Source organism: Phacochoerus africanus, chromosome 5, assembly GCF_016906955.1.
Source record: "Phacochoerus africanus isolate WHEZ1 chromosome 5, ROS_Pafr_v1, whole genome shotgun sequence".
NCBI lineage: Eukaryota > Metazoa > Chordata > Mammalia > Artiodactyla > Suidae > Phacochoerus > Phacochoerus africanus.
In genome coordinates, this window is record NC_062548.1 from 119,050,046 (window position 1) to 119,069,568 (window position 19,523).

General features: G+C 40.0%; 1 protein-coding gene across 6 annotated transcripts in view; it reads right to left on the minus strand.

Annotated features, from left to right (window-relative positions):
• Positions 1 to 19,475, minus strand: part of FAM228B (family with sequence similarity 228 member B) — a 36,158-nt gene extending 16,683 nt beyond the window's left edge. For 2 of the 6 annotated variants that reach the window (XM_047782536.1, XM_047782541.1), the window contains exons 1-6: positions 18,358 to 19,475; positions 15,356 to 15,424; positions 8,245 to 8,436; positions 7,174 to 7,254; positions 3,973 to 4,060; positions 3,722 to 3,878 (exon numbers count right to left, since the gene is read on the minus strand). In XM_047782536.1, the coding sequence (XP_047638492.1) occupies positions 3,722 to 3,878; positions 3,973 to 4,060; positions 7,174 to 7,254; positions 8,245 to 8,436; positions 15,356 to 15,424; positions 18,358 to 18,453 (683 nt within the window). In that variant the 5' untranslated portion in view covers positions 18,454 to 19,475. The remainder of the gene's footprint in view (positions 1 to 3,721; positions 3,879 to 3,972; positions 4,061 to 7,173; positions 7,255 to 8,244; positions 8,437 to 15,355; positions 15,425 to 18,357) is intronic. The other 4 variants (XM_047782537.1, XM_047782538.1, XM_047782540.1 and 1 more) reach the window with 4 other exon arrangements.
• Positions 19,476 to 19,523: the final 48 nt, after the last annotated feature.

The following is a 19,523-nucleotide window of genomic DNA, read 5'->3' on the forward strand; positions in this document are numbered from 1 at the left end:
AGATAGGCTCAATTCTCCACACCAGTGCTGGACAGAAGAACAGGCATTTTCTAGACACAAATATTCAGAATATACACATTTTAGGAGTTCCTGTGGTGGCACAGTGGTTAACGAATCCGACTAGGAACCATGAGGTTGCGGGTTCGATCCCTGCCCTTGCTCAGTGGGTTAACGATCCGGCGTTGCCGTGAGCTGTGGTGCAGGTTGCAGACATGGCTCGGATCCCGCGTTGCTGTGGCTCTGGCGTAGGCCGGCAGCTACAGCTCTGATTGGACCCCTAGCCTGGGAACCTCCATATGCCGTGGGAGCGGCCCAAGAAATGGCAAAAAGGCAAAAAACAAAAAATAAAACAAAACAGAATATACACATTTTAGGCATAAATATTAAGTCTATACTGTTCTACCTCTATTGCCCGGTACTCAATAAAATAAATTACAAAACAGGGAGTCCCCATTGTGACACAGCAGAAATGAATCCAACTAGTATTCATGAGGATGCGGGTTCGATCCCTGGCCATGCTCAGTGCATCCAGGATATGGTGTTGCTGTAAGCTGTGATGCAGGCTGCAGATGTGGCTTGGATCTGGCATTGCTGTAGCTGTGGTGTAGGCTGGCAGCTTTAGCTCTGATTTGACCCCTAGCCTAGGAACCTTCATGTGCTGTGGGTGTGACCCTAAAAAGCCCCCCCCAAAAAAAATTACAAAAAAAAAATGCCAAATAAGCAAGACAAAATAACACATTATGAAACAATCAGCAAAACCAGATTCAGAATAACCTCACCTTTGGAACTCTCAAATAAGGAATTGAAAATAACTATGATTGATATGTTAAAGAATCTAGTGGAAAGATGAACAATATGTATGTGCAGATGGAAAATTTTAGAAAAACTTAAAATATGTGAAACAAATCAAATGGAAATACTAGAAATACAAATCTTCACATCACAGATGGAGAATTCCTCTGATGGGCTCTTCAGTAAGGAAAGTCTCATTTGATGGTGATTAGTAGACAGGACACAGCTGAGGAAAAAAATTTTTTTTTTTTTGTCTTTTTTCTAGTGTCGCACCCACAGCATGAAGAGGTTCCCAGGCTAAGGGTCTGATCGGAGCTGCAGCCTCCGGCCTACACCACAGCCACAGCAACACAGGATCCAAGCCACGTCTGCAACCCACACCACAGGTCACGGCAACGCCGGATCCTTAACCCACTGAGCAAGGCCAGGGATCGAACCTGCAACCTCTTGGTTCCTAGTCAGATTTGTTAAACACTGAGCCACGACAGGAACTGAAGAAAAACTCTTAAACCTAGATCAGAAGATACAAATTCATACAACTCAACGACAAAAAAACAACTCACTTGAAAAACAGACTATTACATTTAGAATTAAAAGGCAATGAGGTCCTACTGTATAGCACAAGAACTATATCCAATATCTCAGGAAAGAACATGATGGGGGATGATATGAGAAAACGAATGTACATATATATAAGTTAGATATATGACTGGGTCACTTTGCTATACAGCAGAAACTGGCACAACATTGTCAATCAATTGTACTTTAATAATAATTTTTAAAAAAAGGTCAGTAGAAATTGTCCAATTGAAATACAAGTAGGAAAAAAACAAACAACAGAGTAAGAGCTAAGGGACAATATCAAATGGTCTAACATATGTATAATTGGGAGTCTGAGAAGGGAAAAAAAAAAAACAAGACTGCAGCTAAAAACAGAACTACTATTCAGTATTTCCACTTGTGAGAATCTATCTGAAAAGAACAAAAACACTAATTTGAAAAGATACATGCACTCCAATAATCACAGCAGCTTTATTTAAAATGGCCAACATAAGGAAACAACCTAAGTGTGTATCAACAGATGAATGAATAAAGATGTGATACACATACACACACAATGCAATACTACTCAGCCATAAAAAAGCCAAATTTTCCCATTTGTAGCAACATAGAGGTATTATACTAAGTGAAATAAGTCAGAGAAGGACAAATATTGTATATGATTTAAATGTGGAATCTAAAAAATAAACTAGTGGAGTTCCTGTTATGGCACAATAGTTAACGAATCCGACTAGGAACCATGAGGTTGCGGGTTCGGTCCCTGCGCTTGCTCAGTGGGTTGAGGATCCAGCGTTGCCATGAGCTGTGGTGTAGGTTGCAGACACGGCTCAGATCCCGCGTTGCTGTGGCTCCGGTGTAGGCCGACAGCTACAGCTCTGATTTGACCCCTAGCCTGGGAACCTCCATATGCCTCGGGAGTGGCCCTAGAAATGGCTAAAAGACAAATAAATAAATAAATAAATAAATAAATAAATAAAATAAAAAATAAACTAGTGAATTTATCAAAAAGGAACAGATTCACAGATAGAAAAAACTAGTGGTTACCACTGGGGAGAGAGAAGGGGAAAGAGCAAGCTAGGAGTAGGGGATTAAGGGGTAAAAATTACTATGTGTAAAATAAATAAGCTACAGGGCTATATTGTACAGCATAGGGAATATAGCCAATATTTTATAATAACTATAAATGGACTATAACCTTTAAAAATTGTGAATCAGGAGTTCCCGCTGTGGCACAGCAGAAACAAATCTGACTAGGAACCATGAGGTTTCGGGTTTGATCCCTGGCCTCACTCAGGGGATTAAGGATCCAGCGTTGTGGTGACCTGTGGTATAGGCCAGTGGCTACAGCTCCAATTAGACCCCTTGCCTGGGAATCTCCATATGCCACGGGTGCATCCCTCAAAAGAAAACAAAACAAAAAAATTGTGAATCACTGTGTTGTATAAATGAAACTTAATATTGTACATCACCTATAATTCAATTAAAAACAAAAAACACAGGAGTTCCCATCGTTGCTCAGTAGTTAACAAATCTGACTAGGAACCATGAGGTTGCAGACGTGGCTTGGATCCCGCATTGCTGTGGCTCTGGCGTAGGCTGGCAGCTATAGCTCTGATTAGACCCCTAGCCTGGGAACCTCCATGTGCCACGGGAGCAGCCCTAGAAAAAAGGCAAAAAGACCAAAAGAAAAAAGAAAAAAAACCAACAGAAAGAATACAGCATAAGAAATATTTGGGGAAAAAAAAAAGAAATATTTGAAGAGTTCTCACTGTGGTGCATTGGAAACCAAACCTGCATGAGGATGCAGGTTCAATACCTGGCCTCGCTCAATTGGCTGGGGATCCAGCGCTGCCATAAGCTATAGTGTAGGTTGCAGATGGCTCAGATCCCACATTGCTGTGGCTGCAGCATGGGCTGGAAGCTGTAGCTCCAATTCGATCCCTACCCTGGGGACTTCCACATACCACTAGTGTGGCCCTAAAAAGCCAGTAATAATAATAATAATAAAACAAAGAAAGAAATATTTTAAATGACAACAGCCTAGAATTAACCCCCAAATAATGAAAGACATCGAACCACAGATACAGGATCTCAGAGACCCCTAAGTAGGATAAACAGAAAGAAAGGGAAAAAAACACCTAAACACATCATTGTCTAGTTAATAAAAACCAATGACAAAAATCTAGAAAGTATGCAGGAAAAAAAAAAACATCACATACAGAGGAACAAAGACAAGAATTAAAGTAGATTTCTCATTAAAAAATGGAATTTAAAAAAATCTTAATTATAACAAAATTTACATCACTGTCTCAAGAAAAAGCTTTCAAATTCCAAGAGGTTCCATAATTTCTCTTATATTGACCATTACCTGCTCCTTTTACAAAATTCACTTTCTATGTAGTTTGTAGGCAGTTTAAGCCATTCATTTGGAGTCATAAAGTGCCTTGAATTAGAAATTCCTGGAAGTCTGGAATGTAGTTTGGCCTTCTCAATCTCTTTAAATTCTTTCATTGCATATATTTTGCCTGCAGGAAGATTAGCAACCTAAGTTAGCACCCATAAGTACAACTCCCATTGCTCTAGGGTTATGAAACCACACAGCAATTAGAAACTAAGTACCAGTCTCGCACTGAAGAAGAGTTCTTTTCCCATCGTCTTTATCATATTGTGCCTTTTTCAAAGGGTCACGAAAAGGTGGGATGATAACCTACAAGAAAAGCACTTCTTTGAGTACTGGGTTGCAGGTTTTTTTTTTTTTTTTCAGTCTAATCGAAGCACCAATGTATGGCTCTTATGCCAAAATAATCAAGATTATAGTTTCTACAGAGTTCCTGTCATGGCTCAGTGATTAACAAATCCGACTAGGAACCACGAGGTTGTGGGTTCGATCCCTGGCCTCGCTGAGTCAGTTAAGGACCCAGCATTGCCCTGACCTGTGGTGTGGGTCGCAGGCATGGCTCGGATCCCGCATTGCTGTGGCTCTAGCATAGGCCGGCAGCTACAGCTCCGATTAGACCCCTAGCCTGGGAACCTCCATATGCCATGGGAGCAACCCTAAACAAGGCAAAAAAAAAAAAAGATTATAGTTTCTACAAACTAATGGCAATCTAATTACACATATATTTTAACACATCACAAAGAGACGAGAGAGCTCCAATACATCTGTTAGCAAGGCCCTCCAGCCAAAAAAACATGGTTAGCTCTTGTTTTAATAGCCTTTTCAGATCATTGTGAATATTCTATTAAGATACTATACCCAAACTCAACAAGTGGCGGTTTCTTAAAAGTTTATCTATAATGTAGGATCTGAAACCATATCAATGAATTATTCAAACTCTGCTATATTAAAAATTCATTGGTAAAAGGGAGATAATATGTGGCACCATCATGAAAACTTTTGGCCCAATGGACCGCTACAAGAGTTTTAGGGCTGTCAAAGGTCTATCTACCTCATTTTGAGAATTGCTGCTATAACCTCAATGTACTCAGCTTACCTTAAGAAGTGACCTTCAGCTTTATTTAGAGGCAGCATGGTGAAAGAACAGAATGGAATTTTGGTATCAAAAAAAGGAACTGGTTTCAAATCCCAAATTCTGACATTTACTAGCTGTGTTACTAGTTTATGTGTCTAAGGCTCAAACTAAACTCTCAGTTTAATTCTCAACTGTAATACTCCAATTTGGGGAAATATTTTAAAGACCTGCTTTACCCTGCAACTGCCAGTAGTTTAAAATGTCTATGATTCAAGACAGGTTTTTTTTTGTTTTATGTTGGTTAATAATGCCCACTATTAGCAAAAGTGTGGGGAAAAAATAGATTCTCTGGAGGGTGTACAAGTTCATATAATCATTCCGGAGGACAATTTGGTGACATGAATCAAAATCACACATAACGTTTTTTTTCTTTTTTGGCCAACCTGCAGTACACAGAGTTCCCAGGCCAGGGGTCAGATCGGGGCTGCAGTTGTGACCTAAGCTGCATTTGCAGCCACGCTGGATCCTCAACCCGCTGTGCCAGGGCTGGGGATGGAACCTGCATTCCAGTGCTCCCAAGACGCCATTGATACCGTTGTGCCACAGCAGGAACTCCAAAGTCCTGCATAACTTTTAACCCAGCAATTCTACTAGCAACCTACCCTAAGGAAAAAATTAAGAAATAAATGTTCAGGAGTTCCCGTCGTGGCGCAGTGGTTAACGAATCCGACTAGGAACCATGAGGTTGAGGGTTCGGTCCCTGCCCTTGCTCAGTGGGTTAACAATCCGGCGTTGCCGTGAGCTGTGGTGTAGGTGGCAGATGCGGCTCAGATCCCGCGTTGCTGTGGCTCTGGCGTAGGCTAGTGGCTACAGCTCCGATTCAACCCCTAGCCTGGGAACCTCCATATGCCACGGGAGCGGCCCAAAGAAATAGCAAAAAGGCAAAAAAAAAAAAATGTTCATCATGTCACTTATAACAGGGATAGGTCAAAAACCATCTAGAAAGTCAATAGGTTGAAACTTAAAAAAAAAAAAAAAAAAGATGGTACAGCACAATACTACATGTGGTTAGAAACACACCTACACTGGAGTTCTCTTGTGGTGCACTGCTGGTGGCATGGCGTGGGTTCAGTCCCTAGGCTGGGAGCTTCCCCATGTCACAAGCATGGCCCAAAACAAAAAACAAACAAACACACCTATACTTTGCTATTTAGAGCTGTGTAACATTGGACAAGTAACTTAACCTATTGGTAGCTCACTTGCCTTACTTGTAAATTTGCTGTGAATGTTGAACTACAATGAAAAAAATCTTAGCATTTGGTTAAGCCCTCAATGCAAGACAGCCACGATTAATAACAGAATACCATGCATTGAGTAAAACTGTATATGTACATTTATTGACAAAGAAAGAAGCAAATCATAAAGTACTGAGGGGAAAAAAAGCAAATTTTAAAAGCCTAACGTATGTTCCCATTCTTCTTAAATAAAAAAAGGGGAAAAATACTTACAAAGAAGTCTTGGCGTTTCCATGTGGCTCAATGGGATAAGGATGTGGCATTGTCACTGCAGTGGCTCAGGTCACTGCTATGACACATGTTAGATCCCCGGCCCGGGAAGATGCTGTGGGCACAGCTAAAAAAAACCCAAAAAACAAAAAACAAAAAACAAAGAAAGAAGTCTTAAATGATACAAAGAAAAATGTTTGAGTTCATTCTGGGTAATGGAATTGTGAGCAGTCTTCTTAATTCAAAAATTGACTTTCTCATTTATAAATCATAAAAATGTATTACTTTTATAACACATTTAAAAGTCTATGGAATTTTTAAACACTAGCTATTATCCAATTATTACACACTATTTTCAAATTTTACAGAGGTTTAAGTTACTTTGGACTTTGGCTTTTTTGTTCCTTTCTAAGATACAGGGATGTGACACAATTCTTAGGATGTTACTGCATTCTTAGGGAATCACTAAAGGGCTATTTGTATATTAGGACTGCTCAAAAACCAAAGCACGTTAATACCAAATTTAAAATTAGAAATCTACCTTCAGGAGTTCCCGCTGTGGTGCAGCAGAAACGAATTTGACTAGGAACCATGAGGTTGCGGGTTCGATCCCTGGCCTTGCTCAGTGGGTTAAGGATCCAGCATTGCCCTGAGCTGTGGTGTACGTCGCAGACGAGGCTCAGATCTGATGTTGCTGTGGCTGTGATGTAGGCTGGCAGCCATATCTCCAATTGGACCCCTAGCCTGGGAACCTCCATATGCTGCAGATGGGGCCCTAAAAAGACAAAAAAAAAAAAAAAGAGAGAGAGAGAGAAGAGAAGAGAAAAAAAAAAGAAATCTACCTTCAGAAAATTCGGGTCCTCTTTGTTCATGTAAAAAGGATCATATTCTTTTGGGTCATAATGCTCTATAAATGCATTTCCCTATAAGAAGGAAACAAAACCACACATAAGAACAAGAGGTGCATAACTAAATTTGAGCATAAGAGGACTTAAGAGTCAAACACACATTTCCACTCTAATGCTTCCAAATAGCATCAATGACAAATGCAAAAGGGGAGATCAAAATGGAAATTAAATTTAATGTATCTAAGTAAAAAAATATTAGAGTGATAGAAGAAGTCAAATTAAAATTTGCAAGATTTTATTTATTTATTTATTTATTTATTTATTTATTTTGGCCATGCCCATAGCATATGGAAGTTCTCAGGCTAGGGATCAAATTTGAGCTGCAGCACAGCTGCAGCAATGCCAGATCCTTAACCCACTGCACCAGGCCAGGTACTGAACCTTCGCTGCCACAGAGATAACATCAGGTCCTTAATCCACTGCACTATAGAACTCCAAAATTTTCAAGATTTTAATAAAGGATATTGAAAACCAAAAGATTTGGGAATGTGTTTTTAGATTCTTACTATTCAGACATCACGGATCAGATCTCTTAAAAATGTGAGAAGAGGAATATTTTATAGCTCTGTAAATAATCAAGTTCCAGAATTAAAAAATAAAAAATATTGAACCTAGAGTCCAAATTTTTAAATTTGTATATAAAATTAACACTTACATGGGTAAAACAAAGAAAAATGATTCTAATGTACACATTTAAATCTAGACCTAACCTTTCCCTTCTATCCTATCCATATGCCCTGGATCTAAGAATAGCATTATGTGCTAGGGAGTGCCCTGGTGGCCTAGCATTAAGGATCTGGCATTGTCACTGCTGCAGCACAAGTCTGATCCCTTGCCTGGGAATTTCCACATGCCCTAGGCACAGCCAAGAAAAAAAAAAGGAAAAGTATGTGCTACACATATACGGAGTTGCATTTACATATGCAGGCTGTTTGGAGGATTATAAATAAAGATAACTACAGTTTTTACACCAACTAAAAAAAGTATCAAGTGATCTCATTGTACCTTTTTATTTACATATTTTAAAAAACCATCCAATTCCTCTTGTCTCCTTTTTTTAATCTTCTTATGTGAACAAACTTTTTCTATAATTTTCTTCTGGAGAGGATCTGCCACATGGTCAATCCATCTTTTATATATTATTTCTTTTCTTCTTGCATTTAAGAATTCATGATGTTTTAAATACTTATCTAGTTCCTAGTAAACAGTGATAGGAAAGGCAAATATATTATCTTAAAGTTATCTCATTCTAAAATTTAAACTTCATTTATAAGAATAACCCATGAAAAAAAATCATTCATTAATTACATCATTTATTTGGCTTCTGCTGTGTGACACAACACTGGAAACAAAGAATAAATAAATGAGATGATATGCCTGCTCTCTCTGGAAGAAAAACTATAAAACAAATCTACAAAACAAAGGAGCAGGAACAATATAGCAACAGATATAGGAGGCTCCAACAGATACTTGTATACCAGTTCCCTGCATCATTGTTCAGAACAGCCAAGAGGTGAAAACAATTCACTGTCCATCAACAGATGGATGCTTAAACAAAATACAGCATATACATTCAATTGAATATCATGCAGCCATAAAAAAGGGGTGAAGTTCTGACACATGCTACAGCATGGATGAATCTTAAAAACAATATGCTAAGTGAAATATGCCAGATACAAAAGGACAAATGTTGTAGGATTCCACTCATATGAACTATCTAAAATAGGCAAATTCATAGAGACAGAAAATAAATAAGAGGTTACCACAAAGAGGGATGGAGAGTTACTACTTAGGAAGTACAAAGTTTTGGTTGGGGTTTGAAAAACTGTTAGAAACAGTGGTAATGGTTGCGTATCACATGAATGTAATTAATGTCACTGAAATATACATTCAAAAATGGTTAAAAAAGAAATTTTTATGTTATATATATATTTTACCACAATAGGAAAATTAAATATTTTAAAAAGACTTCTAAATTTATAAACATTTGGGATGGGCCTTAAAGTTGGAGTTGCTGCTATGACAGTGGGTTACAAATCTGACTAGGATCTATAAGGATGCAGGTTCAATCTCTGGCCTCACTCAGTGGGGTAAGGATCCAGTGTTGCAGGGAGCTACAGTGCAGGTCACAGACGCAGCTTGGATCCTGTGTTGCTGTGGCTGTGGCATAGGCCGGCAACTGCAGCTCCAATTTGACCCCTAGCCTGGGAACCTCCACGACACGGGTGTGGCCCTTAGAAGCAAAAAAAAAAAGGAATAGAACTATCTAATACAAGAAGGAATAACAGAGAATAAGGAAGAAGAATATTCTATAAAGAAAAAAAAAAGACAAGAGTTAAAAGGCAGAACCATAGCATAACTTGGTACAACTTGTAGCTTGCAAAGAAAATGCCTAAATTAGGCTATAAACTAAAGCATTCTCACCAAAACTTCTCAAACACTTTTCACCTAGCTAATTAAATCACGTGATTACTAGGACCAACAATGTGAAATTTAAAATGAAAAAAACAAAAATAAAAATCCTGAGATCAGGAGTTCTCATCATGGCTCAGTAGAAACAAATCTGAGGAGTATCCATGAGGATGCAATTTCAATACCTGGCCTCCCTCAGCGGGTTAAGGATCCGGCGTTGCTGTGAGATGTAGTATAGGTCACAGCAACGTGGGATCCAAGCTCATTGCTATGGCTGTGGTGTAGGCCAGCAACGGCACCTCTAATTCAACCCCTAGCCTGAGAACTTCCATATGCCATGGGTGTGGCCCTGAAAAGACAAAAAAAAAAAAAAAAAAAAAAAAAAAAACCCTGGAGTTCCCATCAGGGCATGGCAGAAACGATTCTCTCTAGGAACCATGAGGTTGCAGGTTTGATCCCTGGCCTCGCTCATCGGGTTAAGGATCCAGCGTTGCTGTGAGCTGTGTTGTAAGTCACAGACATGGCTTGGATTCCTTGTTGCTATGGCTGTGGTGTAGGCTGGCAGCTGTAGCTTCAATTTGACCCCTATCTTGAGAACCTCCATATGCCACAGGTGTGGACCTCAAAAGCAAAATAAATAAATAAAATATTAGTACCAAAAAAATGGAAAGGCAAAGAATTATGACTCAGATAAGGGAATAAGAAAAAACACCAGAAAAACAGCTAAGTGATCTGAAGATTACCAACCCCCATGAAAAAGACTTTGGACTAATGATAATAAAGATGTTTCGAGATCTTTGAAATAAACTGGAGGCAAAGATAAATTACAAGAAACACTGAGCAAAGAATAGAAGATTTGAGGATTAAGTAAGCAGAGATGGAAAATATAATAACTGAAATAAAAAATTCACTAAGCAACTGAAAGCAAAATACAGGAGGCAGAAGAATGAATGAGAGGTGGAAGACAGACTTGTTGAAATCACTGCCACAGAAAAGAAAAGAGAAAAAAGACTTAAAAGAAATGAAGACAGTCTAAGAGAACTCTGGGACAATGTTAAATGCACCAGCATCTGTATCATAGGAGTGAAAGGAGGAGAAGAGAAAGGCCAGAGAAAATATTTGAAGAGATAATAGCCGAAAACTTCCCTAACAGAGGAAAGGAATCACTTATTCAGATCCAGGAAGCACAACAAGTACCATATAAAATAAACCCAAAGAGGAACACCCTAAGACACATATTAATCAAATTGACTAAAAGTAAAGACAAAGAGAAAATATTGAAAGCAGCTAGGGAAGAGAAACAAACAACATACATGGGAACCCCAGTAAGGTTATCAGCAGATTTCTCAAAAAAACTCTGCAGGCCAAAAGGCAGCGGCACAATATACTTAAGAAGATGAAAGAAAAAAAAAACCTCCAACCAAGATTGCTCTACCCAGCAAGGCTCTCATTCAGATTTGAAGAAGAAATCAAAAGCTTTACAGACGAGCAAAAACTAAGAGAATTCAGCACCACTAAATCAGCTTTACAACAAATACTAAAGAAACTTCTCTAGGTGGAAAAGAAAAGGCCACAACTAGAATAAAAATATTACAAATGACAAGGCTCACAGGTAAGCATACATATAGTAAAGGTAGGAAATTATCCACACACAAATATGTTACCAAAACCAGAACTCGTGAAGAAGGCACAAATGCAAAACACTGGAGATACACTTGCAATTAAGAGACCAACAACATAAATCAATCTTGTATATATATAAATTCCTATATTGAAACTTCATGGTAACTGCAAACCAAAAATCCACAATAGATACACACACAAATAAGAAAAAGCAATACAAACACAACACTAAAGATAGTCATCAAACCACAAGAGAAGAGAACAAGAGAAGGGAATAAAAAAGACCAACAAAAACAAATCCAAAACAACTGCTAAAAATGGCAATAAGAAAACAGATAAATGTAAATGGACTAAATGCCCCAATCAAAAAACACAGACTGGCTGATGGATACAAAAACAATACCCATATACATGCTGCCTTCAAGAGACTCACTTCAGTTCTAGGGACACATACAAACTGAAAATTAGAGGACAGAAGAAAATATTCCATGCAAATGGAAATCAAAAGAAAGCTGGAGTATCAATATTAATATTAGACAAAATAAACCTTAAAGTAAAGAACATTAGACAAAAAAGGACATTACATATTGATCAAAGGATCGATTCAGGAAGAAGGAATAACAATTGTAAATATATATGCACCCAAAAGAAGATCACCACAATTTATAACGCAACTGCTAACAATCTTAAAAAGAGAAATAAAAGTAATCCAAATTAGAAAAGTAAAATTATTACTGCAGTTGACATGATACTATACCTAGAAAATCCTAAAAATGCTACCTGAAAACTTAGAGCTCATCAGTGAATTTGGTAAAGTTGAAGGATACAAAACTAATACATAGAAATTGACAGCATTTCTATATACTAACAATGAAAGATCAGAAATAGGGAAACAATCCCATTTACCATCACACCAAAAAGAATAAAATGCCTTGGAATAAACCTACCGAAAGAGACAAAAGACCTATACTCTGAAAACTACAAGATGCTGATGAAAGAAATCAAAGATGACACAAGCAGATGGAAAAATATACCATGCTCTTGGACTGGAAGAATCAATATTGTCAAAATGACTATACTACCAAAGGCAATCTACAGATTCAATGCAATCCCTATCAAATTACCAAGGACATTTTTCACAGAACTCGAACAAAATATTTTAAAGTTTGTTTGGAAGCACAAAAGACCCAGAATAGCCGAAGCCATTCTGAGAAAGGAAAATGAGGCTGGAGGAATCAGGCCCCCTGACTTCAGACGATACTACAAAGCTACAGTCATCAAAACAAAAGAGTACTGGCACAAAAACACAAATCTAGATCAGTGGAACAAGACAAGAAGCCCAGAATTAAACCCATGCACCTACAGTTACCTAATCTATGACAAAGGAGTGGTGCTGGGAGAACTGGACAGCTACATGTAAAAGAATGAAATTAGAATACTACCTAACACCTTACACACACACACACACACACACACACACGGTCAAAATGAATTAAAGCTAAATATACAACCAGATACTATAAAACTCTTAGAGGAAAACATAGGCTGAACACTCTCTGACATAAACCACAGCAATATCTTCTCAGATCCACCTCCTAGAGGAATGAGACCTAATTAAACTTAAAAGTTTTTGCACAGCAAAGGAAACCCTAAACAAAATGAAAAGACAGGAGTTTCCATCGTGGATCAGCAGAAATGAACCTTACTAGTATCCACGAGGACGCAGGTTCAATCCCTGGACTCGCTCAGTGGATTAAGGATCCTCTGTTGCTGTGAGCTATGGTGTAGGTTGCAGGTGTGGCTCAGATCCAGCATTGGCATGGCTGTGGCGTAGGCTGGCAGCTACAGCTCTGATTTGATCCCTAGTCTGGGAACCTCGAAATGCTGCAGGTGCAGCCCTAAAAAGACAAAAAATAAAAGCCCAAGAGACAACCCACGGAATGGGAGAAATATCTGCAAATGAAGCAACTGACAAGGGATTAATGTCCAAAATATATAAACACTTCCTGCAGCTGAATACCAAAAAAACAAACAACCCCATCCCAAAAACGGGCACAAGATCTAAACAGTTTTCCAAAGAAGACATAGAGATGGCCAAAAAACACATGAAAAGATATTCAACATCGCTAATTACTAGAGAAATGCAAATTAAAACTACTATGAGGCACTACCATACACCAGCCAGAATGGCCATCATCAAAAAGTCTATAAGCAATAAATACTGGAGAGGATGTGGAGAAAAGCAAACCCTCTTACACTGCTGGTGGGAATGTAAAGTGGTACAACCACTATAGAAAATAGTATGGAGATTCCTCAAAAAACTAAAAACAGAATTATCACTTGATCCAGCAACCCCACTCCTGGGCATCTATCCAGAGAAAACTGACTCAAAAAGATACTTGCACACCAGTGTTCACTGCAGCACTATATACAATAGCCAAGACATGGAAGGATCCTACGTGTCCATTGACAGAGGAGTGGATAAAGATGTGGTACATATAAACAATGGTGTATTACTCAGCCATAAAAAGGAATGAAATAATGGCACTTGCGGCAACATGGATGGACCTAGAAATTATCATGCTAAGGTGAAGTTAGACAGACACAAATGTCATATCACTTATATGGGAAATCTAAAAAAAGGACAAAATGAACTTCCTTGCAGAACAGAAACTGATGTACAGACTTTGAAAAACTTACTGTTACCACAGGAGACAGGTTTGGGGGTGACGGGCTGGGGGTTTGGGATGGAAATGTTGAAAAATTAGGTTGTGATGATGGCTGTACAACTATAAATACAGTAAAATCAACTGAGTTAAAAAAAAAAATCCTGAAGTTCCCATGATGGCTTAGCAGAAACGGCCCCAACTAGTATCCATGAGGACATGGGTTCGATCCCTGTCCTCACTCAGTGGATCAAAGGTCCGGCATAGCCATGAGCTGTGGTGTAAGTTGCAGACATGTCTCAGATCCGACTGTTGCTGTGGCTGTGGTGTAGGCCAGTAGCTGCAGCTCCGATTTGACCCCTAGCCTTGGAACTTCCATATGCCCAAGGTGTGGCCCTAAAAAGACAAAAAAAACCCAAAAAAACTGAGATCTTCTTCAGGCCCTATCCCTCCCCAGCTTCAACCAAACATTTCAATCATTCTTAATAAATAGTTTCTTTCCTTTTTTATTTTTCTTCTTTAGCCACCATGCGGCATATGGAATTCCTGGGCCAGGAATCAGATCTGAGCTGCAGTTGTAACCTACACTGCAATGGGGCAACGCCAGATTCTTATAATCCACTGTGCCAGACAAGGATTGAACTTGCGTCCTGATGCTACAGAGATGCAGTGGATCCCACTGTGCCACAGCAGGACCTCCTCCTTTCCTTTTTAAACAACTCCAAATAAAATTCTTACAAAATAAAAATAGGGGGAGTTCCCGTCGTGGGTCAGTGGTTAACGAATCCCACTAGGAACCATGAGGTTGTGGGTTCGATCCCTGGCCTTGTTCAGTAGGTTAAGGATCCAGCGTTGCTGTGACCTGTGGCGTGGGTTGCAGACGTGGCTCGGATCCTGCGTTGCTCTGGCTGTGGTGCAGGCCAGCAGCTACAGCTCCGATTGGACCCCTAGCCTGGGAACCTCCATATGCCACGGGAGCGGCCCAAAGAAATAGCAAAAAAGACAAAAAAAAAAAGTTACTCACTCCAATGTTTTATATACTTCACAAGGATATCTTGTCTTATAATTAAGCCCATCCTGCTACAGCTAAAGCCTTGTTCTTACCTATGTTCACCTGAGTAATAATTGGTTAGTGTGTCCCCATAATAACTCTTAAAGCTGTTAAGAATACACAGCGACTCCACAGACCCCACTAAAATGAAGAAACAAGTGAGCAGGAGGAAACTCTTATAAGGAATCCCCACAAAGTATATGAAGAAAAGTATATTTTAAAAAATCTCAGAGATTAAAGCCAAATGTAAAGGCTAATGAGTGTTTTAAATGTTTTCTAAAGTTTTTATAATGACAGTGTACTACATCTAAAATGGAAAAATAAGTTTTTTTTAACTGAGAGACATTCTATAGCCAATTCTTACCTTAATTACATAATTTTCTCTGTATAATACTGACTGAATAGCTGCATCAATATCTTCTTTGGCTAACACCTAAAATGACAGAATGAAACTTTGAAAATCAAATATTTTTAAAATTCTATTAATACCACTACCTAGACTCATAATATTTTGGTGACATACATATCCCTGGAAAGTTCTCTTTAAGTTCCATTTTTCTACCTTAAATCATATATCATCAAGTACTTTCAAAAGAGCTGAGTCTTTCTTCTCTCAGCTACAGTTCATTCTACGGCAGGTCACAGACATTTTGAGTTCCATGATGGTCAAATGACTTGCCAAGAGTCACACGGTAGGTAAAACCCATCTCTTTTCACATCCAATAAAGTGATACAATCAGGCCTCTATCTGAATTCACTTAGTCATTAATGGATTCTATTTGAAGTCACTTAGTCATTAGAGCTATCAAATATTAGTAAATTTTTTAATAAACAAGTCATATTTTCAATATTTTAAAGCAATACAATCTTTAGGAAACAGTTCATAAAATTAAAATTTTCCAATTCATAACAAATCTTCCACAATTAAATATCTGCCAGAAAATACAAGAGGTTGGAGTTTCCATGGCTCAGTGGTAATGAACCTGACAAGTACCCATGAGAACTGGCCTTGCTCAGCGAGTTAAGCATCCAGCATTGCCAAGAGCCCTGGTACAGGTTGCAGATGTGGCTCAGATCCTGCGTTGCTGCAGATGTGGTGCAGGCTGGCAGCTATAGCTCCGATTAGACCCCTAGCTTGGGAACTTCCATGTGCCACGGGTTTGGCCCTAAAAAGACCGAAAAGAAAAAAATTACTAAAAAGTTGATTTCTAGCATACATGTGAATGTAATTCATGCCATCAAATTATACACTTTTTTTTTTTTTGTCTTTTCTTGAACCACTCCCATGGAGCATATGGAGGTTCCCAGGATAGGGGTCCAATCGGAGCTATAGCCACTGGCCTACACCAGAGCCACAGCAACGCGGGATCCAAGCCACATCTGTGACCCACACCACAGCTCATGGCAATGCCAGATCCTTAACCCACTGAGCAAGGCCAGGGATTGAACCCGCAACCTCATGGTTCCTAGTCAGATTTGTTAACCACTGCGCCACGACGGGAACTCCATCAAAGTATACATTTAAGAAATGGCTTTTATGCTAAAATTTTTCTGCAATGGAAAAAAATAATTAATAATAAAAGATTGCCAAAGTGAAAGATGGAATGGGGCTTTGAAATCCTCTCATAATTACATAAAAATAAAATATTCTCAAATTGGCATTAGTTGTCTACAGTTGCACTACTCGTTTTCCAACACAAAAGAGTAAAAGTCTCAAAATCTAAGAAGTAACCCTTCCTTTAACACACAAGGAAATTAAGGCTCAAGGGAGTTAAGCAAAAGAAAGCAAACCTAGAAAATCGTACACTGAGCCCAGAATTCACACTCAAATGTGTCTAACTCTAAACTCAAATAAGACATGAAAATATCCTCAACATCCTTAGTCACTAGAGAAATGCAAATTAAAAACACAATGAGGGGAGTTCCCGTCGTGGCTCAGTGGTTAACAAACCCAACTAATATCCATGAGGACGTGGGTTCAACCCCTAGCTTTGCTCAGTGGGTTAGGGATCCAGAGTTGCCCTGAGATGTGGTGTAGGTCACAGACGTGGCTCAAATCTGGCATTGCTGTGGCTGTGGTGTAAGCCAGCAGCTACAGCTCCGATTTGACCCCTGGGAACCTCCATATGCCATGGGTGCAGCTGTGGAAAAAAGACAAAACACAAAAACACAATGAGATGGAGTTCCCTGGTGACCTAGCAGTTAAGGATCTGGCCTTGTCACTGCCCTGGCTTGGGTTCAATCTCTGGCCCAGGAATTTCTGTATGCCACAAGCACAGCCAAAAAAAAAAAAAAAAAAAGTAAAATGTCACTCTATATGATTTAGAAAGATTGCATACATAAACACGCGCACGCGCAAAAACTACACCAAATGTCGGCTAGGATATGAAATGCTGGAACTCTCATACACTGCTAGTGGAAATATAAAATAACTTTGGGAGGAGATCCCATCATGGTGCAGTGGTTAATGAATCTGACTAGGAACCATGAGGTTGTAGGGTTGATCCCTGGCCTTGCTCAGTGGGTTAAGGTTCTGGCATTGCTGTGAGCTATGGTGTAGGTTGCAGACGCAGCTCGGATTCCAAGGTGCTGTGGCTCTGGTGTAGGCTCCGATTAGACCCCTAGCCTGGGAACCTCCATATGCCTCGGAAGCGGCCCAAAGAAATAGCAAAAAGACAAAAAATTAAAAAATAATAAAAAAAACTTTGGGAAAACAGTTTGGCAGTTTCATAAAGTTAAATCCATTTAGCATACAACCTAGCCATTTCACAACTAGATATTTACCCAAGAGTAATGAAAACATATATCCATACAAAGACATGTACATGAATGTTCCTAACTTTGCTATAGCCAAAAACTGTAAACAACCTAAATATCCAACAATAGAATGGACAAACTGGGATATACAGGATTCGGCATAAAAAAGAAATGAAAAAGCATGAAGTACTGATACATGCAACGACATGGATGAATTGCAAAGTAATTATACTGCGTGAAAGAAGCCAGACAAAAAGAACACACACCATAAAATTCCATTTGAATAAAAAATTTTAGGACTTTCCCGTGGGGCTCAGCAGGTTAAAGATCTGGCTTTGCCATAGCTGTGGTTTGGGTTTCATCCTTGGCTCGGAAACTTCCCCACGCTGTGGGTACAGCCAAAAAAAAAATTTTTTTTTTAATTCAAAAGAAACTATAATTAGAGAAAGGCAGGGATGGATTACAAAGGGACACAATGAAGAAACTTTTCGGGGGTACTGAATGTGTTCATTTTGACGACAGAAACATACAAAAATAATATATTCAGCCTAAGCCACTTCTCAATGCAACGACCCAAGTATAAAACTTCAAAATGCCATCCTATTGTACCTCCATGAAAGAAAGTGGCTGTGGCTCCAACCATTCTTTTGAGTTCCTGAGCTTGGGAAGTTTGCCATTTATCAGATCATCGTCTAAATTTTTCATTGTGGTCACAAAAAAACAGAGCCCCTAGAAAAACTAAAAGATTAGCTTGCTTAGTACTGAGAATTCACATTTATTCTCCCTTCTGTTTAATTAATAAGCAATTATCTGTAACCATAAACGGACGTGGAAGAGACTCTGAACATTAAATATATACGCTTTCCCTAACAAGAGAAGCCTTCACTACAGGTTTCTACTGATGTCTTCAGAGACAGCTTCCTCTAAGCATAGATCTTCGGACCTATCCGCCCGCCGCCCCCAAGAATTTCAAGCTTCGCACAGCATCGCCCATTCCAGCCGGTGTAGCCAATTATCAGCCTAGCCTCTAGGAGGCGTATTTGTAGTTTTCTGACTTCGAATGGGCACAGCTGCAGCTTTCTGGCTGCTGAAGCACACACAGGTTAAGCCTGTTAGAGAAGGAAGGGCTCCTGAACAAAATCTGCCTTTCTTCATGCTTTGACAGGCCCAAACCGCAACCCGTCCTGACTGTGCCTGAGGCTTGCGCCCGTCGCAGACCTACAGCACCCACAAACCCGGCCCTCCCCTCCCACCCCGTCAGCAAGGTGTGTGCGGCCTCCGCCCCGCTGGCGGGGAAACTGCAGGCCACGACAGGTACCTCAGCTCCCCTCCCAAGACTAGCAGGCCCTTCTGCTCCCCTGCACCATGCGAGGACCCAACCCGAGAGCCCACGGCCCCTGAGTCGTCGGCTGCCGCGAGAAAACGAGCCGGCCGCCTCCGCGAATAAGAACTTTTCGCGTCTACTGATTCCAACGTAGGGCCCCGCGCGACCCCTCCGCCGCAGCGGACGTCAACGAGTCCGCTTGGCGCCAAGGTGGGCAGAGGGCGCCCAGACGGGCGGAGGATTCCGAATTCTGCAGGACCACCTGGTCCGGGGACTCGGCCTCTGCCTTCCTGCACCCCGCGCACGTACACCCCCGGAGCCCCGGCCCGCGGAGCGAGAACTCAGAAATCCCGAGCGCCGGCGCCGGAGGCAGGTGGCGCTTTGCGGACCGAGTCATAGCGCTTCTCGGGGACGAGCAGCTGGCGTAGCCAATAGCTGGGCACGTCGCCCT